Below are 20,562 nucleotides of genomic sequence, written 5' to 3'. Positions count from 1 at the left end.
TTCGCTCATTCTGCTGTCTTTGAGGAAGCTCGCAGCGAGCTATGGGCTTAGACTTATAGAAGAGCGAGGGGGCACTGGGGAACAGGGTCTCAGCTTAAACCACTGCCTCCTGATAGGTTGGACATGGACGACATTTCATTTCATTTTTTACTATATTTGTTGGGTGTCACCCCTCCATCTCTCAAGACCATAAACAACTACCCAAGGGCATTCATTACTATAACTTTCCCAATATCTCGTGCTAACTACTGCCCACCCCGCCCTCAAAGTGGTGCCCCATGTGCTGCACTCACATCATTTGTAGAGGCTCGGGTACTCCGCCTTGATCATGTCAGCTCCCTTCTCAGCCACCATGTAAACGTCGTTCTGGATGCGGCAGTCAGGAATGACGGGGAAGACCGAGGCGTCGATGACGCGCAGGCCCGAGGTGCCGTGGACCTGCAGCTTGGGGTTGACCACACCCTGCTGGATGTCTTTGCTCAAGCGCGCGGTACCACACGGGTGGAAGCCCGTCTGCGAACGCTCCAAGATCTGACGGATCATGGCCTCGTCCGAGTTGCGCGGCATGGGCCAGGGGTAGTCGCCCTCGATAATGTCCTTCATGCCCTCGCCGTTCATGACGATGTCGTCGATCATGCGCACACCCTCGCGCAGCGCGATCAGGTCCAGGTCGTGCGAAAAGAAGTTGATGTTGACGTATGGCTGCTCCTTCGGGTCGGTCGAGTTGAGCTTGACCTCGCCGTTGCGCGACAGAGGGCGCATCAAGTCCACAATCACAGTCAGGTAGTCACCCTGTGGAGGGGTCGGGAAATGCCATTGGAAGGCGTCACAGAACATGGGCTACGCAGGCATTATGTTAGCGATATGCTGGAAGAGAGCCTTTGGGGAAGGATACTTGCCACAAAGTCAACCTCAAAGTGTGGCTGTCCGCCAGGCCCAAAGGGGTCAACTCCGCCGTTCTTGGCCTTGTACTCCCGGTACTCTTTGGATGTCTCGAACCATTCGTCCGCACGGGGAAAGGCAACCAGTTCAAGCAGACCGCTGCTGTACGGGCCGGTACGGTCCTTGCGGTAGGCGGCGACGGCACCGTCCTTCTGAGGACCGGCACGCAGGAGATGGCTGTCCAAGCCGTAGCCGTCCTTGATCTTGAAGACGTGGGACAGGATGGGGTGGTCCAGGAGATTCTGGCCCACGTGCTGCGAGTCGACGAGGGTCTTGATACCCTTGGACTCGAGGTGTTCCTTGGGGCCGATGCCCGAAAGCATGAGGAGCTTGGGTGATTCAAACACTCCTTGTGAGACAATGACCTCGTACTTGGCACGGAAGGTGTAGTCTTGACCGTCAGGGCCGATGACGGTTACACCAACAGCCTTGTTGCCTTCAAAGACAAGCTTCTTGGAGATGGTCGAGGACATGAGCGTCACGTTTGGCTTGCCCTCGAGGAAGACTGCGGCGGTAGATCGGACACCCTTGTAGATGGAGTTGACGCACTTGAACAGACCCTTTTGGGTGCCGCTGTAGACGTCGGAGGTAAGCTCCTGGCCCTTGCTGACCCATGCCGTCTCAAGAGCATCCCGGAAAGGCTTGAGCTCCGGAATCAAGTCGGAATGCGAGATGTGAAGGGGCCCACCCAAATTGCCAATCTTTGCAAGATCGGTGGGGTAGAGGTTGTCGTCGTCGTGGTATGTCGTCGACTTGTTGAAGTATGCTTTGGTGTTCTCCCAGTTCCACTCGTCTGTGCCATACTCGGCCCAGTCATCGAAGGTGGCTGCGCTGCCACGAACCCATGTATAGTAGTTGCCACCACTGCTGCCACCGAGCATCTTACCACGAGTGTTGGGCTTCTCAACTCGGGTGTAGTCTGGTCGGTTGATCATGGTGGTTTTGTAACCCCAGTCATATTGACTGCCGCGCAGCTCAAAGGCACGGGCTGGGGTAGAGATCTCGGGGATTTCGCTAGTGTTACTACTTCGGGTCAGCAACAAAGGTTGAAGCCACGGGGTTGATGGGGCCATCGACGTACTTGATACCAGCTTCAATAACGAGTATTGAGACCTTGGGATTCTCAGCCAGACGACCAGCAACAACACAGCCAGCAGTGCCACCACCGACGACGATGAAGTCGAAGGCTTGAGGGGCACCTTTGGGAGCTGTGGCTGGGTGAACCATTGTGATTAGTACAAGGAGGATTCTTTCTGGGTATGGCTGTGTCAGGTGGATTATTGCTAATGGAATCGAGGGGAAGAGGGCAATGGACTGTGAGTGAATCGAATGTGAGCTGCTTGGATGGGAAGACTCTCTATATACCTCGAAGGCTGGTGAGAGCGTGTATCAGACGCTATCCGATGTAAGTTTGACGGACCAGACATGATGTCGTTGTCCATGCGTCTTTTGGAAACGTTTTGGTCCCAGCCACCAATTCACAGGGATGATTTACACCAACCGATGATGTTGTTAGATGCAGACGCCCTCAGGGTTGGCAAATGGATGAGCCCTTGGACAGTGGTCGGCTCCAGAGTGTCTCGATAGGGGCTAGACAGTGCGGATGAGGACAGGGCTGGTACCAGCTTGCGCGTCAGGAGTAACTTGAACATGGAGAAGCCGGTCTTTCCGCTTGGACATGAAGCTCAGAGTTGTCTCGGTTGATGTGCAAGGGTGTTCAGCAGAACCGGTCCCAAGTCACCATTCGTACGAGCTGTACAGGAAGAGCAAACCATTCCTCCACAGCCTAACATGCATTCGCACGAGCTGAAGGTTTCGGCTCAACCTGAGGAATTTAGTATCTCCTCCAGATGTATTATTCATCCGTGGATCCACTGTTCCAGGCATGGTCCTGGCTTCTTGACATGGCAGACTTCAGCCTCGCAGCAAGCGATTTTGGTGTTGCGCTGAATGCCAATCATACGTCAGTCGGTGTTGCTCTGCCAATCACCGGGCACTGGAAATTTTCCTGTTGCATGTGTAGTAGGGGCACTCGCATAGTCTAACTACCTGTTGCTGAGATGTGTCTCTCGCACGGATCACATTTTGCCTGGTCCACCAGATGATCTGATGCCAATAGCACCCGCGACTCCCCGTCAGCCGGAAAGCTTGAGTTGTTGGCCGTCGGGTGTGATGATACCATGGACGATATCTCTGGAGGTAGGTGTGCTCCAGGGAGTGACAAGGGACAGTCGGTAAAGACGTCAATGACTCGCGATTCTGCACTTTTCTCCCCATCAAGCCATGGGCGCGTTTGTTGGACGGATGTCGAGTGGCCACAGGAGTTGCGCCAACTACATTGTCCATTGGGAATGAATCCTTGTATGCTGTACATACCTTTACCCCGGTGTCTATCCGGTCTCTTGATTTGATATGAGGTTTAGGACACGAGGTAAAAAGATTCGCGAATAATTTTGGTCGGTGAATATGTCCTAAATGGACCCCTGGGCTTAGACTGGCTGGGTGGCTTCCTACTCGCTGTCTCTGGATGATTGTAGTAGCGAAATGCCTGGGACTCGTCGCCCACCTTTACCCGGCCCGGAAATCATGGTCAACCCACCCACCTTTACCCGGTGAAGCAAGAGCGAGGCGAGTTTCGGAATGCCTAGGAGGGCCTAGGTAAGAGTCAGCGACAGAGGGGTGAGCCTTCGTGCGAGGAGCCATTGGGGGTCTCATGCTGCTCGCCGTTGATCACTCGATGCAGTGTGATGAGTAACGAAGACACCATTGTCGCATATGGTGGGAATGTCCGAGCAATTGATGGAGGATTGTTTAGCATTGCACAGTTAATTTGTGGTGTTTGCAGTGTTGATCAGGGATGGTTCAAGAAGTGAAAAGCGCCTCACAAACATGACCGTTCCAACTCCCGCCGTAGGTAGTCGGAGCCCTCTAAAGCAAGGCCCCGACAGTGCCTAGAACTACCCCCAACCCCTATTTCCAGGCGTGTTTCTAGCCCCTAAAGCATCGGTCCAGGGCAGGTCTGCGAGGTAATTGTATGCTCGAAACCCCAACGATTCCCCTCACCCTGGTGGTAACTGCGCCCCTCTTACTTGTAAATCTTCACTTCAGCATTCCCCCTCCACCAACCGACAACTTGCTGAATAATTGATCAAGCGCTGAATCTACCATACTAATCCCCGCGCCACCCTCAATGGTGTTTTCTCGGACCATGGCCCGCCTCGGCTTCAGCCTCACCCAAGTCCATCAAACAGTGCCCGATAGCTATGATATCACCACCATAATTGCACATGTCCATTCTGACAAATCGGCCCTTCCGCAGCCTGGCGGGAAAGTATCCTCCACGCCATGTTAAAGCGGGTAGCATCCGTCTACATGCTGCTTCTACCATGCACAAGCCAATATGGACGACGCCGCAGTAGAGAGACCTGATGTCTCCACGGGCCAAATTCCACCACGAGCCTTCAAAGCACGGTCTCGCATCAGTGCCGCTTGCGTGCGTTGTCAAAAAAGGAAGATCCGCTGCGACGGGGCATTGCCAGCCTGTAGTGCATGCCGAAAAGCAGGGACCCCGTGCGTGGGCGGAGGAACATCTCGCGATATCCCTCGAAGGTGAGCCATGTGGTGCATAACGGACCACAAGCAGCACTAACCCGTTCGCCCATCAGCTATGTGCAAGACTTGAAAGCCCGAATCGCTTGGCTGGAATCCATTGTACGGGAACATGTGCCCAGCGTCGATCTAGATGGAGGCCCGCAGGATCAGTGCCATAGCACACCAGGTGGTCCGCCAAAGGAGTCTGGTCGGCTGCCTCAACCTCAGCAGGACGATGGAGTCTCCGACACCTATTCTCCCGAAGACGGGTCCCTCAACGATATAACTCGTCAGATTGGTCTCGTCTCGGTCACCACGGGAGCAGATCTCCGCTACTTGGGCCCGTCCAGCGGGTTGTTCTTCACCAAATTCGTCTTAGCAGGACTAGGACGCAAGATTCAGGTCGAGAAACAGCACTCTCTTGGACCTGCCAAAGATGGCTTTTCCATCCCCGCCGATCTCCTGGTGGTTCGACCTCAAGACCTCCCGCCGGACCAGAGACACGCGCGGTGGTTGTCGCAAGCATACTTTGACACGGTCCATCTCCAATTTCCCTTCCTGCATGAGCCGACGTATATGGAAATCCTCGACAAGCTGTATGACGGTGTCGAGGTCGGCCCAACCTCCGAGTTCCAGGTGTTCATGGTGCTCGCCATTGGTGCGACGATCCTGGCACGTCGAGTAAAAATACCCCTGTGTGCTGAAGGTTATTGCGCTTCTGCCATGGCTCGGCTCGACAGCATCTTTCAGAGGGCGTCTTTGACAGGGATACAGTGCATCTTGCTTCTGCAGATGTATGCCATGAACAACCCCTCGTCTGGCTTGAGTCTCTGGGCTCTGCATTACCATTGTCTGGCGTGGACAATTGAGTTGGGCCTGCAACGCAACGCCCCAGGAAACCTGTTTTCTGCGCCCCAGCAAGAGCTACGAACCAGGGTCTTTTGGTGTGTCTACACAATTGATCGCGCCTTGTGCACTCTCATGGGAAGACCACTTGGGTTAATGGACGAGCAATGCGACCTGAGGGTGAGTTATGCATCCCTAACCATTTGCGGTTTCCTCGACCAGGATTAACTGCTACAGTTACCGTTGGACATTAATGACAGCGACCCTGATCGCACCCAGACCCGGGCCGAGGACAGGAACGACTCCCTAACAAACCTATCCAGTGCAATCCACCTCTTCAAGCTGGCGAGACTCAACTCGGAGATAAAATGTGTTTTGTACTGCACTGGCCGACAATATCCGCCCTACACGCAACCAGCTACTACTGACCTCGTCCAATGGAAAGAGGAGATATTGAATCGACTTCGGAGATGGAAGGAGGAGATCCCACGACATCCAGCAGCTAGCGAACGGGACTACGTCAACCACATCTGCGAGATCAAATACCACGAGTTGGTCATGCTGGTTCTCCGACCGAACCCTGTTTTCCAGCATCCCACCAAGGCGGCGCTGCGTGAATGCTTCGCCAGTGCCATGGCCTGCAGTAAGCTCTACTACGAGCTTTATGCCGCCAACAAGCTCCATTACAGTTGGATTAGCGTCCATTCGCTCTTTCTCTGTGTCATCACCATGTTCTACTGCGTGTGGACGCCCGACGGAGTTGCCGACGAAGTGGACGTCGACACGCTTATGAGGGCGCTCAAAACTACCTCTGACGTCCTCAGCGCGACGGGAGAGTATTGGCCCGAGGCGAGGAGGAGTCGAGATGTGCTGGACCGCATCTCGGCCGCGACCATGTCGAGATTTACCTCAAGATTCTATGGAACGCAAAGCCTCAAAGTTCAGGCGAGACCACCACCCACGCCGCCCATCTCCACGACTACAGGGGTTGAACAACGAGCAGATATCCCTAACGCGGATCTCGTCCCTCAAACGGACTTTCCGACACTCCAACTCGACAACGGGAATCTAGACAGCGTGTATATGTCTCCGATTTACGAGACGCACGCCGACTCGTTCAACACCACCGACATGTTGTCGTACTTTATGGGATTTGGTGGGGATGGCAATATCAATAACGCCCAGATGACGGACGAGTACTCGTATCCCAGCGTGGACGAAGTGATGCAAAATTTCTTTGCCAACGGCCTCCAGGGGTTTGAGCAGATTATTCAGTAGACTTGTTCCCAAAAAGCATACCTTCTTACAGATACTGTTATTGTCAAGGCAGGTTATGGAGCAGACTCGACTGATTAGTTTCAACGCGGACAATATCAATCACATGAACGAGGCATTGTGACCGTGAAGGCCAGGCAGTATTGGACGGTCCACAGAAGTCGTCCGTTTCGGCCTTGTGTGGCTTCTGAGAAATATGTTCGGAAGAGATATTATTCAGCGACAACGGCCTTCTCACTCACTTTACCAATGACTACGTACAATAGACCATGTGAACCGTATACCAACGTCATTCATGTCTAGACAGATGCGGAAGACTCCGACTCTGCCTGGCAGGAAAGAAACGGAATCCCGCTGCTGCCAAGGATCCGCCGAACTGTCGCCGAGCTCTTCCGCTTTTGGATCGAGTATCAAGATTGACGACTCACGAGTATGTACGAGGTACTGAGTACTGAGCACTGTATCGGGACATGACCAACTCATCGGTTCATCGACGGCGGTGGCCCGTCTCTCCGTCTCCGTGGTCCTATCATTCCTCTCTCTCTCTTCCTCCTCCTCCTCCTCCTCCTACATCCCTCCTCTCTGGGGTAACGGCTAGGCCCGTCACCATGTAGGCGGTTGACACTGGCGTCTGGATGTTGCGGACTGCTCTTCATGCAGAAAAAACATCTATATATAAGGCAGGGATGTCTCATCTCGTACCCAGTATCTCTATATTCGACAACACACTTGTCAATCGGACAACCAAATCGCAAGGACAACCAAAATCAATCACACACAAACCACCACTCCCCCATTCGCCATGTCTGCTGCCAGCACACCCGCCAAATCCGTCACCGTCGCCATCCACGGCAAAGACATCTCGATCCCGACAGGTCTCTTTATCGACAACGAATTCGTCAACGCAATCGGAGGGAAGACGTTCGAGGTCGAAGACCCCAGCACGGGAAAAGTGATCCTCTCCATCCAAGAGGGTCAGGCCGAGGATGTCGACGTGGCCGTCAGAGCGGCCAGGAGGGCGTTTGATGGAGGCTGGGCTGACTCGGACCCGGCGTGGCGGGGATCGCTGCTGCAGCGCCTGGCGGACCTGATGGAGACGCACCGGGATGAGATCCTCGCCGTCGAAATGGCCGACAGCGGCAACACGCTCAACCAGGTCTCGACCGTCGACCTCCCTGGCTCGATCGGCACGTTGAGGTACTACGCCTCCTGGGCGGACAAGGTCTATGGACGCACCTCGGCCACCGTCCCGGGCACGTTCACGTACACGGTCAGAGAGCCCATCGGGGTGTGCGGCCAGATCATCCCGTGGAAGTACGTTTTTCCTTACCCATTTCTCGTGACAGCAGACAAGAAGAAACTCAACTAACCGCTCCGAACAGCTTCCCCCTGATGATGTTCATCTGGAAGATCGCCCCGGCCTTGGCCACGGGCAACACGGTCGTGATCAAGTCCGCCGAAAGCACCCCCTTGTCGGCCCTCAAGATGTGCGAGCTCATCCGCGAAGCTGGGTTCCCGGCTGGCACGGTCAACCTGGTGTCCGGGTTTGGGCCCACCGTGGGCGCGGCGATTGCGAACCACATGGACGTCGACAAGGTCGCCTTTACGGGGTCGACCGCGACTGGACGCGTGATTATGAAGGCGGCCGCTTCGTCGAATTTGAAAAAGGTCACTTTGGAGCTTGGTGGTAAAAGCCCGGTAAGCTAGACGACCCCCTTCCCTCGTCGGCTGTGGTTGTTCTCTTTCTTTCCTTTTATTTTTTGGCCTTTTTGCCCCCAGCGAGAAGCTGACGACTGCCCAACCACAGAACATCGTATTCCCCGACGCCGACCTGGAAAAAGCCGTCGACTGGTCCGTCCTGGGCATCGACTTCCACGCCGGCCAGGTATGCCACGCGGGGACGCGCATCTACGTGCACGAGGACATTTACGACGCCTTCCTCGCGGCCTTTACCGCAAAGTTGGCCGCCGTCAAGGTCGGCAGCAACTTTAGCGACCAGACGGACCAAGGGCCGCAGATCAACAAGTCCCAGTACGAGAAGATCCTGGGGTACATTGACGTGGGCCGACAAGAGGGGGCGACGCTGCATCTGGGCGGACACGCCATCTCCAAGGACGGCGGGTACTTTATCGAGCCGACCATCTTTACAGATGTCACTCCGGAGATGAAGGTAAGTAAAGCATAACCCTCCACTCCAAAACGAAAACCCCCCCGGTTCTCCTGCCCGCAAACGCTGACTCGGGGGTTCCAGATCGTGAAAGAAGAAATCTTCGGCCCCGTCGTCGTCATCGCCAAATTCAGTAGCGAGGAAGAAGTCCTCCGCGCGGCCAACGACACCAGCTACGGCCTCGCCGCGGGCGTCCACACCAACGACTACCAGCGGGCGCTCCGCGTCACGAAAAAACTCAAAGCCGGCACCACCTGGGTCAACATGTTCAACTTCTTGCACTGGAGCATGCCCTTTGGCGGGTACAAGGAGAGCGGCATCGGGCGCGAGCTCGGCGGCGAGGCCCTCGACAATTACACGCACGTCAAGACGGTGTATTTCAACATGGGGCTGGCGGCGCCCAAGCAGGTGTCGTTCTCGGGCTAGGTTTGGCCAGGGGGTTGTCTGTTTTCCACTAAAGAAAGCTCTGGTGACTCGGTGAGGAAGAGGTTGAGAAAAGGTGGGTTAGGTTTGTTGATGTATATGTGTGGGATGAAACAGATATAGTATGGTTTATTTTTTCATATGTGACGTGACGATCAACGACACTCGTTTATAACTAGCACGCGAGATTCTAGGTAGTGGCAATGAAAACAAAACACAGGGGGAATGCATCAATATTCTCGACAAGTACATATACATGTATTCCGTTCCCTTTTCCCTTTTACCCTTCCCCTGTTTCCTTCCTCCCTCCCTACCTCTGGCATATGTACTCTGCGGACAAGGCTGTCCCGAAAAAGGGGCTAGTGGTCTAGTAGACTAGTGCGCAACCAAGTCAAACCAACCAGCCAGCCAGCCCCTCAACCGCCCTATTCACTCATAGGTACTTGTGCTTCGTATTTGGTATATCAGCGACAAACATCTCCCTCGGTCGACTGTTCGATCAGCTGGTGGGCCGATAACATACCATGGCAGAAATGGGTGGGCGGTGGGGAGAGGAGAGTAAGAGAGGAGCGGTCCGCCACCCACTCCGATCCAAAAACCGACGATGCTGCAATGTGGGCCTCGATCGTCGAGTGGATGGAGGAACGGAACGCCTCCTCCTTAGTCTCCTGTGTCTAGCATATAAGCGTGCATGAAATGAAGTCGATCGAGGCGCGAGCTGCATCTCTTTGCCGCGCTACGGAGGAACCATCACATCCAGATTCCCCAGCCTCTACAGATGGTTGCCTCCACCTTCCATGAGCAGTCTAAAAACAAGTCAATCCGAAACACAATGCAACAATAGCCTGAGCTGTTGGTAGGAATATTATTAGGTATTGGAAGATACAGCCACGGAGGCAAGAAAAGATATGGTTGTCGTGTGGGCTGATCCGTCAACCTCCCTTGACTAGTCGTTCCGATACTTCAGCCTCGGGCATCACTTCTTCAAAGGTGCAGTTGGAAAAAGCAGTTAAGCCTTCCCATCTCTTCCCAATAAAAGTATGCCTTGCTAAAAGCATATCGTCCTTCCTTCATCTTGTGCTTTTGTCGATCGATGTTTGCGCTCATGTTCTTCACTTAGGCAGCAGCGGCAGCAACCTCCTCAGTCGTGCCGTTGGTGCCGTTCTCGGTGGCTTCACCGGCTTCACCTGCTTCACCAGCACCATCTTCTTTTCCTGGGCTGTCGATGGCGACCTTGACCGCGATTTCGCGACCCTCGATCTGCTTGCCGTTCATCTCCTCCACAGCCTTCTTCTGCATCTCCTCCGAGGCCAGGGTCACGAAGCCAAAGCCACGGCCTTTGCGAGGCTCGTTGCGAGCCGCAAGTTTCTTGACCATGAATCGGGGGATGGGACGCAGGGCGATCTTAGCAGAGCTGGGTTGGTAAGCGGCGAAGAGTTCCTTGAGCTAAATACAAGGGTTAGCATAATCTATCACTGCGACGGGGTATGGGGTCCTTACCTTTTCTTCGCTCAGGTCGTAGGGCAAGTTGGCAACCATGACCTTGGTGGTTGATGGAATACCATCTTCCGGGGGACCACGTTGCTTGGGGGGACGGGGAGTGCGAGACTTGGCATCAGCTGCAGGAGCGGCTTTGTTGGCATCGGCAGTGACATCGGTCAAGGGAAGAGGGTTCTCTGCGAGGTCAGTGGCAGGTGCACCACCCTCCTACAAGGAAATCAGTCAGCAGGTTCCGGAAGGGTCAAAATGATTTGTCGCATCACGTACAGCAGCGCCTCTTGCGCCTCCACGACCACGACCACCCCGGCCACGTCCGCGTCCACCACGACCGCGACCAGCGGATCTCTTTCGGTCTGCGTCTGCCCCTTCGGCAGTACCTTCAGGGGTTGTGGCCTGATCAGGCTTGCGAGCAACCTGGACAGAGACTTTGCGCTCGAGAATCTCCTTGCCGGAGAGGTTCTCGATCGCCTTTTCCGCCTCTTCTGCAGTCTTGAGGTCGACAAAGGCATAGCCTACTGGGCGGTTGGTGCGAGGGTTGACGGGGATTGAAGTTGACTCGCTGTTGGAACAAAGTCAGGCACATGGATGCGATAGAAGCCCAGAAGTTGCCACCTACACATCATAGCCAGAAAAGAACTGCTTGAGTTCCGCCTCAGTGGTCGCATATGCGAGATTCCCAATGTACAAACGCCGGCCCTCGGCAGCGGAGGCCAGAACGCTCTCGTTGTTGGCAGCAGAGGTATCCTCGATGCTGGCGTTCTTGAGGTTTTCGGCTAAGGCGTCTACGGCAGAAGACATTGTGGCTGAGGCACAAGTTGGTGTTGTTGACAAGTGGTTTGAAATGGGGACTTGTGGAAGGGAACTTGACTCAGGTAGCTAAGGGCTGCCTTGGGAATCAATTGACGGAGGGGTGTAAAGGGTAGCTAAGTGCCCTAGATTCAAAGGATTGTTTGAAGATGAGCTCGCGTTGTGATCAGTCGAAGGATGAACTGGTTGATGAGTAGACAAAAAGGAAAGGGAAATTCCAAAGGGGCCTTTTTGACTGCTGGCCGAGAGAAAATTAATTGTTTAGCGGCAATAGCGGTGGGATCCATTTAGTGACGCGGAAGTGACGAATCGGCGGGCCTAAACGGACGGACGCGAACCAAAAGAGGGTAAGCGCAAATGACATCCGGTGACACTAACGGACATTAACAAAGGCCCCAGCCGTGGGTGAGTGGGTGACAAGTGCAGGACGCAAAGCCCCATGTCAGATGCCAGGCCGTGGCGAAAAAAAAACTGCTGGATGCATGCATGGCAACCAAGGGTGCATGGTCAACATCAGCTCTTCTTCGTCTCGCGTGCCCAAAGTGATGTACTCCCACGCCTCCTTGCCCCAGTTGCAGCTAGCCTGATGAGCCCTGCATTTTGGTCCTTTCTCCACCAGTCAATTATTGCTTGCATGGACACCTACGAGAGACTTGTACCTGACAGACGCCTCCTTTGACCCGCACCATACCGACCTACTGGGATCTCCTAACCAGATGCCTCGCAGACAGCGGCACGCCAATCAAAGGATGGACATCGGGAACCGTTGTCAAAGAGGTGGCCGAACATTCACAAATGGAGTAGTGTGATGGAGACCAGGTGAACATCCGAAGAGGAGCAAACAAATACCAGCAGCCTCGTCTTCCAGAAATGCCAACCTTGTTCAAGAGCCATGCTAGTAGCATCCCCTATAGCTGCATGAACCCGATGCTTCAAGGCAACCGAACAGATTGGCTGTTGACAGTTACAAAGTCAGGCGCCACTCATCCACAGTGCGTCTACATAGCTTCTTGAGACTGTATATCAACCAGGGCAATATGTGTTGGCAGCAGGGAGAAGATCTAACGAAGGCGTCTGGCCTTGATTTGAACGCCCAGTCTGTCACGCATCTGTCTTGGTAGATCTAGGCATCGGTTGCTAATCCCACGCCATGCTCGGGCCATGGAGCTGGAATAGTTCCCACTTGGAGTGATCATACGAAATGAAGCCGAATACGCTGCCCTTTTTTCTTGAGGGAACCCTGTCAATCTTGGTGGGAGGCCAGGGAAGGCAGAAGCTGCAGTGATGCAGTGCCCAGTCTCAACCTTATATGTTGAGAAGTGATATACAGGCTGCAGGAGGCTAAAGAATAATAATGAAGCGCCCTGATGAGCCTCCAGCCTTACCAGTAGTTAGATAGATAGAGTGAGTGATAGGCACTCAGGCTTCAACGCCACAATGGCGCTGCGCCCCCAACTTTTCGCGTCTCAGGCTCTCAGCTGCTCCTTGCCCCGTGTTTTCCCACAGCCGCTCGCTGCCTCTTCACCTCATCTGTACCACCATTGTCACTCCTTTTGTAGTTTTGTATAGTAGTCCTTTGCCATTTGTATATCTGTCGATTGCTGGTCCTTCCTTCCCTATTGAGCAACGTCCCTGTCCTTCGTCCTACGAATAACGGTCCTTTCCGCCTGACGATTTATCTTTGCCTCGACTGCAGAGTAACACAACCAGGCAACCCGGTTTCAGCACTGCGCCAGCCTCACCGTTAATTCTTCCCGAGTTGCAGACTATCAGAGGGTCTTTCGATATTCTCTCCTCGAAATATCTCTTTCCGACACCTTCAAGTCTCGGCACCTCCAGCAAAAATGAGGCTCCAATTAGACCAATTCGGGCAGATCAAAAACTACATTCACATGGGCCAGGGCGCCATTCTCTTCCTTGCCTGGGTCCTGACAATCGCCTTACTGACCAGACCTGGCACGACGGATGGCCGGGTCGGCTGGTACTTTGGCTTGGTGAGTCTGCCGTCCACTTCCCACTCCGCATGAGAAAGGACCAGACTGATACAGAGCTACGTACAGTGTTGGCTCACGATTCCCATCCTCATTTACCTCGTAATGGTCCCTATGTGGTCCCGCGCCCGCCGCTTCTCTAACGTCTATGCCTTCGCCGCTCTAGACTCTGTTGCTGTCATCTTCTGGCTCAGTGCCTGGATTGCCGTCGCCAGCTATGTCTCCTCGGGAAAGGGCAAAGGAAAGAGTACAGACAAGGATGCTAAAGGGTGCGATAACTTCAAGTATGGCAGCCCCGGGCGGTGCAAGCTGTCCGAAGCAATCATCGTATTCGGTGTGTTTGAAATGTTGCTGTTCATCGCCACGGCCATTATCTCCTTCCGAGCTGTTATGACGTTCAAGAGGACGGGGATGATGCCTCAGAACCTCCCCGCTTCTGGAGGCAAGAACGACTTCTCTGCACAAACGCAGGATGATTTCTCAAGTAATATGCGGACCGATGACGAAGATTTCGACGAGCATCCTGGTATGGGCGGCAGGCAGGAGTATGAATACCAGAAACCTTCGCTCGACGATTCGTATGCACCGATTCGCCAGAGCGATCACGACAACGACCTCGCACAGATGCCTGCTGCGCAGCCCACCAGCCCATTGAACCATTCTGGCTTGGGTATCCATGACTACAACACGAGTTATAACCCGGGGGCATACAATGGTCAGAGCCAACCTATGATGACTGGGCGATAACGAATCTCATTGGCTTATGTTGCTTCTCCTTTTTCTGTGCTCAAGATAAACATGAACCTTGGGACGGTGGTGAAGCAGAGATTTGGTGGTCCTTGTAATTTATGACGGATGAAGCGTTCGAGCGTTTCCCCTCCCTCTTGTTTCGGTTTATCAGGAGGGTTTGGAATGTCTGGGATCATTTGGAATCCTGAATAGACTAGATTTGGAAGAAAACAGTTATGATGCCACTGACTGGGTTGGAGCGAAGAGGCAACCCCCCCGTTTCAGATATATACAATGACGCAAGCTCCTATACTCGGTACCCCTTCCTACTCGTACACTGTTCCAGAGTCTAGGGTTATACCGCGTGGCATCACCCTGCTCGTAATTGGGTTCTGTAGAGAAGGGTTTCGAATGTACGAACGAGGTACAAGCACAGCAAACAATGCACCGACACCCCCGAGTATTTGTGATGACGAAACCTTGCAGCAAGACACTACCGGCCACTACTGCGAGGTAACTGGGGAGTATCTAGTAAATGTAACTTACTACCTAGTGCCATTGATACATGCAAGGTACCACCGTCGCCGAGCACGGGCACGGGTATGGGTCCCAAAACCAGTACCAGTACCAGTACCGGGGTTACGGGTATAGACCACTGGGCGACCGGAACTCCGTATGAGGGAGGCAGATGTGCTCTCGCTCCAGGATGCACTACCATGCTCCAAAATAGAGTATTCGTAACCTTGCCTTACGGTTTGGGATCGAGTCGTGTAGCACAACGGCAAGCAACAACGAAAAAGACACGACTGCAAAAGACAGCACCGTCTAACCATCTTGGAATCCTCTGTTATTTCTTCTCGGGCTATCTGATCTGATGTTCGCTGCTCGTCTCGTTGCTCAAAATGTCGATTCTGTCCTGTGAAAAACAAAATAGTTCAATCACGATTCGTTTCGTTTTTTGTCCATTGCAAAAATCTGCAGTCTCGCGATTCGTCAAACTTCAGAAACCCAAGCTCTTCAGTCACGTACCACCCCACCCAAGCCAAGTGTCGACACATGGTATGCTCCAAAAAATCAATTCTGGCCGTGAACAAGAGGCCTGCCGTGTTGGATCGTCGTTCTGGCCCTGACAGACCGGGAAGAAATGAAATGTCGGGGTATTCCAGGCCAAATCCTGGTCCCAATTCCCACAGTTGGCAGAGCCCAGAGTCGCTCAAACCACTTCACCACCTTCCGGGTTTGCGCCATGACGCCTGTACAAGCCCTCGCGGGCATATCCATACCATCCGTTTCGTCGCCCAGTTGACAAAGAACAAATCACAAAAAAACTCGTATTGCCAACCCGTAGATTCCAATAGCTGCTTTTGTCTCAGGCCTGTCTAATCCGGGGAAGGTATCGAGCTCGCACAAACTGGCGTTCCGTGTGGTGCGCACCAATGCCGCGTCGAAGTCGCACGCTGTAAGCTCCATAGAATCCAGGAAGTCATGTGCAGGAAAGAAAAGGATACAATGTCATCAAATCCGGTCATTAGTGTGATTGCGGGAACCTTGATGGTAACCGGCCATCATTCATAGCGACAAGCTCTCCCGAGAACCTTTTCAACCTCGGTGTTTCTGGTCTCATAATAGGATCAAGTAGTTGCTCGGTGCGATACCCGTTTCGCCATTTTCTTTCTTGGCCTGCCACCACCGGCCGCTTACATCAGACACCTCCAGAATCTCGTGTTTGCTGAAGCTGATCTCATTCGCATCGTCTGGATTGGCCTCATAACTGTAGATGGCTTTGGCGCGGTATGGATATTCGGTGGGTGGGCTGACTTCTTGAACTGGGGCGGGGGCGCCGCTGGTGTTGACTGCCGGTTGTGCAGAGGCCCGGGCCGCTGCTCCTGCAGGTCCACCTGGGTAGCCTGAAACAGGAGAAGATGTCTCAAAACCGCTCAGTTGCGCCGATGTGTACATTTGAGGAGGTTGAGCAGAAGCAGTTGTCTGTGGGCGATCATAAACATTGGTCATACTTTGTGGGGGTCCTCGGAAGGACTGGCGTTCTTTGTGCAGGGCAAATTGGTCAATGAACTCGCGATGGGCTGCCGCAGGGGTTGAACCGAAGTAGAAAATCCAAATGATCTGGACAGAGTCAGTCGACCGCGATAAGGCAAAGATACAAGGTTTTGGGAAGCCATTGACTCACCGCAACCATAGAGAGCAAAATGTGGCCAGCAGCAGCGGCTTCCATGGCGCCCTGTGGCTGGTAGACGAGAGAATTGACTGCAGATGTTGTCATGACAAGTCCTGCCGCGAGGTATCCAACAATCTACACGTTGTTAGGAAATTTGGTTTAACGGTTATTGGGGATCCATACCGCGAGGCTGTATGTGCTTGTGGAGTTTGTAGCAAAGACTATCGTAATGCCGACAATACAGCACAGCATGTATGCAACCGTCCACCAGGCATATTTGGGGAAAGGGTCTTGGATATTGGCGATGATGGATCCGATAAACGCAATCAACCAAGCAAGCTGGCAATGAAATCAGCACCAAGGTCTCGCACAAGTCGCGCGAGTCTCTTACCAAACCAATGGAGATCGTAGCCAACGCAAAAGGATCGCCAACAATGTAGCCAAAATCAATTCGACCTCCTCTTCGAGCTTCCAACATGTTGTTTTTCTTTAATGAAGGAGAGTGTAGTGATCCGTATGGGGGCATGAAGGATCAAAAGATAGCAGTGCTTTTCAGATCGGGGAGGCCAGTGCAACCGAGTCGAGGCGGATGAAATCGTCAAGAGTGGCTAACAGAGGGGTGGACTTGTGAGTGAGGTCAAAAGTCCAGGCGCAGGCTGGGTTGAGGATTGATCCAAGCACAGGACGGCCGTGCACTTGAGATCGCGTGCGTGCGGGCGTGTGCGGTATGTTGTATGTCTCGCAAAACTCGTTGGTCTGCGATGGCGTGTGTCGGATAAAGGAACAATCGAGGCTATGAGAGGCAAACAACCACAGTCGCCGATCAATCGACAGAAGGTGGGAGGCGAATATCTTGTGACTGGTGGCTAAGAAAAGAATACAGGACGAGTGGTTAGGCAGGGTCACAATGGCGTGTAGTCGGCAAAAGGGGAGGGTAACGATCGACAAAGAATGAAATAACGTGAGAAAGGAACAAAAGGTGTTTTGGAAGAAGTTTCGAGGATGATTGAAAGTTGTTGCCTGAACGAGCGTGGGTGGTAAAAGGATGGTCGAGGACGGAGAGGTGGATGTTTTGGTGGTTGAAGAAATGGTCGTCGTGGTTTGAAGAGTGAGGAATCGAGTTCGGGAGGGAGAAGCAGAGAGGCTCCCTGGCTCCCCGGGGTGTCCCAAAGCCAGCCAATTCCCCCCTCCCTTTCTCTCTTGGGGGCTCCCTTCTCGCGGCAAGCCGCCTATACCGTATGGGGACCGTTAGACCCGGCAAGAGCCAGGCACGCCCAATTCCCCCCCAGTTAAGAGTCAGGAGCCCTGCAACTGCAACACGTTTCACTTGCGGTTAAAACCCACTCAGCCCCGAATCTCCACCCCTGCGTCGATCGAACCACATTCAGTCTCTGGTCCTTCTGCCTCGAGATTTACAATTTTTCTCCCTGCGAACCCGCATCCTGCGCCAGATTCCTCCTTATCATCCCTGCTCCTGTGGCGTCTACGACTGGCAATCCCCCAAGACTTGTAAGGGCCTCTATTTGTTCAATCGCACCGAGTGCTAATAGACGCCACTCTTCTAGCCTCAACCTCTTCGTCGGACGCTGGATCAATGGCACGTCGCAGCCGGTTGGCCACTTTGCATTGTCCGGGTCGCACACGCCACGCGCTTCATGCAAGCGCTTTGTGGCACGCAACCTCTCAATTTCTCAATTTGGCCCAAGATTGAATAATCTCTAACTAGTAGGTATTATCGACCAATTTGCATTTTTCCCGTGGCTCGCTTGGTTGATGTACGCTATTGCTGATGGACTTTTGCACCACTTCTGACACCATGTCCCACGCATTCCCTTTTTCGCCCTGGCAAACCCCATGGCTTACCAGGCCCTGAGACTCGGGTGTCGTCTATTCCGCTCACATTTTTGTCGAAATGAAACTGGCACGACTGGGTCCTCGGTCCCTGACCCGCTAGACTGGGCGATTGGACGAGACATGCCTCTACCCCTGACAGCCGCTGATCCATCGTTCTCGACCAATCCTAGTGGCTCCACATGGATGGTCCTGGCACCGCCACATGCACGCTCCCGCAATTCCCATGGTGCAATTAGTCTCGGGGCGACAGAGGCTTGTAAGCGATCCTTCAGCCACACTTGAAGTGCGATCACTCATATGAGGATGTTGACTGCACACTCGCTTTCTACCTTTCAGACAGACGGCAAACCGATCCGATTCGAGACAAAGCACGATGAAAAGACTCGTGATAAGCATGGACTTTGCTCATGCGGACTTCCTCGTGTCGATCTTTGTGGGGAGAAGGAGGAGGAGGAGTCGAGCACCAAACCTGTCTCGCATGGACTCGTGCTGGCTGTTATGCCACCACCGAGATGTTGAAAATCCTGGAGCGAACCCTGGCCTTGCCACATCGCCTTACGTGTAAATCCTGTTCTGGTTATCATGACGACAACTTATCATGTTGTCGTCAGATGACTGCATGATATTCCGTTGTCACCTGGACATGATTCGGGTTCAAGAAGTCCGTTTCAGGCACCAGTGATCACACAAGGCTCTGGATGGTGTTGCATGTTCCAGCTTTTGTCATTCTTCGCGCACTCACAGATATCCTTGCTGCTCCTTTGCGCGTCGCTCCTCGCGGATGAGATTCCTCTCCACCTCGGCGATCCTTCTCTCCCAATCTTCCCACATGTCTCCGATCCCGACCACTCCAATCTTAACCCACCATTCCAGGCATCTAGCACTGCGCTCTCGCAGCTCTCGCACTTCCTCTTGGATATGGTGCTCCTCTTGACGGAGCTGTTCAAGTCGAGGCGCCAGTGACAGCAGCTTCGAACTTTGATCTGCAGGCGGAATCTGCAATGTTTGTAGTGATGAGAGTCTGGACGCGGTCTCGGGATATAGGGTGGCATGGGCGAGAACGATCGAGGCAAGCGTGCTAATGTCCTCAGACTTGGGCGTTGTAGTTGCCATTACGGCAAATAAATCAGGGTGCTGGGATGCTTGGGGGCTTGGTCAGCGCATGCCCCGTCCTTGAACTCTGTCACCTACATAGTCGCTCAATATCCCGTACGACTGACCCAGGTGTGCCCGGGAGCTTCTTCAACTTAGCCAGTGCAGCGTCGAGAGCATCCAGCTGGGCCCGTAATGTCTCGCTACCGGAGGATGGTGCTGTGGTTGGAGGGGGAATCCCATCATCATTGCTGGCACCGCTTAGGAGAAACTCCAGTCGATGGAGTCGAGTTTCCAGCAGAGCAAGCGTGCCCCTAGCCGCGGCTTCTGGGTCTTGTACATTGCTCGCCATTTTCGGAGAGTCTCAGATCTTGAGATGGTTTGATGCGTTGTTGGGGTGGAAGACGACAGTGACTACGGCGCAGAATAAACTAACAAACTAGACAAACATGACCAATACCACAAACAATCCAAGGGCAAACCCAGCAAATAGGCTTGGCATACACTCTGCGCACGTGCCATCCACCAGCTCTTAGGCTCCCACGGCTCCCAACCTCACCTACAGCATTCATCAATCTCGTACCTATTGTTACTCATCGCATCCCTGCTCCCTGTCATGACAAGGCCATTCTTACTATAATGGGCATCATGTGAAGTCCACAATCAGTCGATTCGTACATCCTGGCGCATGACTGTCTCACAGCAGAATTCAATCTATCTGGAACAGCGTCTTGGGTGGCTGGGAGTTCGGACCACCCAGCAAGCTTCTCGCGCCATCCTTCTCCACAGCTTGTCCCTTTCCACCTCCGTGATTTGTTCGTCAGCGCCGTCCACCTCCCGCTTAAGCTAGCCTCGCATCGCCCATTCCATGCAGGTGGCAGGAAAGCTGCTTGCCAGGTTCTTTCGCCAATAGTGGCCAACTATTCCTTGCGACGGGCTTACTCGTGTCGACGGCCTGACCTACCTACTACCTATAGCCAGTAAGGGTGCTCCTAGAGCCCAGAGGAACTTCGGCACAAAAAACAAGAATGTACGAGGTGCTTGAGCGTGAATAGCTGAGACGATCGTGGCGTCACCCATCGAACTGCAGATAATGGCTTGAACCCACAGCTTCAATGTATAGCACCACGAGTTCCCGAGACAAGCTCGTTGTTCAATGGCGCCAGAAC

At 53.5% G+C, this 20,562-nt stretch overlaps 7 protein-coding genes across 7 annotated transcripts; 3 read left to right on the top strand and 4 right to left on the bottom strand.

The window, feature by feature from the left end:
* Nucleotides 1-294: 294 nt before the first annotated feature.
* Nucleotides 295-2,169, bottom strand: AYO21_08082 (hypothetical protein; the record flags this gene model as incomplete). The annotated part of the gene is made up of 3 exons (XM_022658032.1): nucleotides 295-840; nucleotides 903-1,965; nucleotides 2,024-2,169. The coding sequence occupies 3 exons, from the start codon at nucleotides 2,167-2,169 to the stop codon at nucleotides 295-297; spliced, it is 1,755 nt and encodes a 584-aa protein (XP_022509671.1).
* A 2,173-nt stretch (nucleotides 2,170-4,342) lies between these two features.
* Nucleotides 4,343-6,657, top strand: AYO21_08081 (hypothetical protein; the record flags this gene model as incomplete). The annotated part of the gene is made up of 3 exons (XM_022658031.1): nucleotides 4,343-4,435; nucleotides 4,489-5,559; nucleotides 5,617-6,657. 3 exons carry the CDS (start codon nucleotides 4,343-4,345, stop codon nucleotides 6,655-6,657), a joined length of 2,205 nt encoding a protein of 734 aa, XP_022509670.1.
* Nucleotides 6,658-7,456: 799 nt separating this feature from the next.
* Nucleotides 7,457-9,247, top strand: AYO21_08080 (hypothetical protein; the record flags this gene model as incomplete). The annotated part of the gene is made up of 4 exons (XM_022658030.1): nucleotides 7,457-7,968; nucleotides 8,037-8,352; nucleotides 8,462-8,824; nucleotides 8,906-9,247. 4 exons carry the CDS (start codon nucleotides 7,457-7,459, stop codon nucleotides 9,245-9,247), a joined length of 1,533 nt encoding a protein of 510 aa, XP_022509669.1.
* Nucleotides 9,248-10,360: 1,113 nt separating this feature from the next.
* Nucleotides 10,361-11,542, bottom strand: AYO21_08079 (hypothetical protein; the record flags this gene model as incomplete). Its single annotated transcript, XM_022658029.1, has 4 exons — nucleotides 10,361-10,690; nucleotides 10,745-10,951; nucleotides 11,012-11,303; nucleotides 11,361-11,542. 4 exons carry the CDS (start codon nucleotides 11,540-11,542, stop codon nucleotides 10,361-10,363), a joined length of 1,011 nt encoding a protein of 336 aa, XP_022509668.1.
* A 1,853-nt stretch (nucleotides 11,543-13,395) lies between these two features.
* On the top strand, nucleotides 13,396-14,289 carry AYO21_08078 (hypothetical protein; the record flags this gene model as incomplete). Its single annotated transcript, XM_022658028.1, has 2 exons — nucleotides 13,396-13,545; nucleotides 13,600-14,289. 2 exons carry the CDS (start codon nucleotides 13,396-13,398, stop codon nucleotides 14,287-14,289), a joined length of 840 nt encoding a protein of 279 aa, XP_022509667.1.
* A 1,602-nt stretch (nucleotides 14,290-15,891) lies between these two features.
* AYO21_08077 (high osmolarity signaling protein sho1) lies at nucleotides 15,892-16,925 on the bottom strand (the record flags this gene model as incomplete). The annotated part of the gene is made up of 4 exons (XM_022658027.1): nucleotides 15,892-16,395; nucleotides 16,460-16,582; nucleotides 16,631-16,786; nucleotides 16,839-16,925. 4 exons carry the CDS (start codon nucleotides 16,923-16,925, stop codon nucleotides 15,892-15,894), a joined length of 870 nt encoding a protein of 289 aa, XP_022509666.1.
* Nucleotides 16,926-19,039: 2,114 nt separating this feature from the next.
* On the bottom strand, nucleotides 19,040-19,745 carry AYO21_08076 (hypothetical protein; the record flags this gene model as incomplete). The annotated part of the gene is made up of 2 exons (XM_022658026.1): nucleotides 19,040-19,443; nucleotides 19,493-19,745. The coding sequence occupies 2 exons, from the start codon at nucleotides 19,743-19,745 to the stop codon at nucleotides 19,040-19,042; spliced, it is 657 nt and encodes a 218-aa protein (XP_022509665.1).
* Between the last annotated feature and the right edge of the window lie 817 nt (nucleotides 19,746-20,562).

The sequence above is a fragment of the Fonsecaea monophora genome (assembly GCF_001642475.1).
Source record: "Fonsecaea monophora strain CBS 269.37 chromosome Unknown Scaff67, whole genome shotgun sequence".
NCBI classification, from domain to species: domain Eukaryota; kingdom Fungi; phylum Ascomycota; class Eurotiomycetes; order Chaetothyriales; family Herpotrichiellaceae; genus Fonsecaea; species Fonsecaea monophora.
The sequence above is the reverse complement of the archived record's forward strand: the minus strand, read 5'-3'. Positions and strand labels throughout refer to the sequence as shown.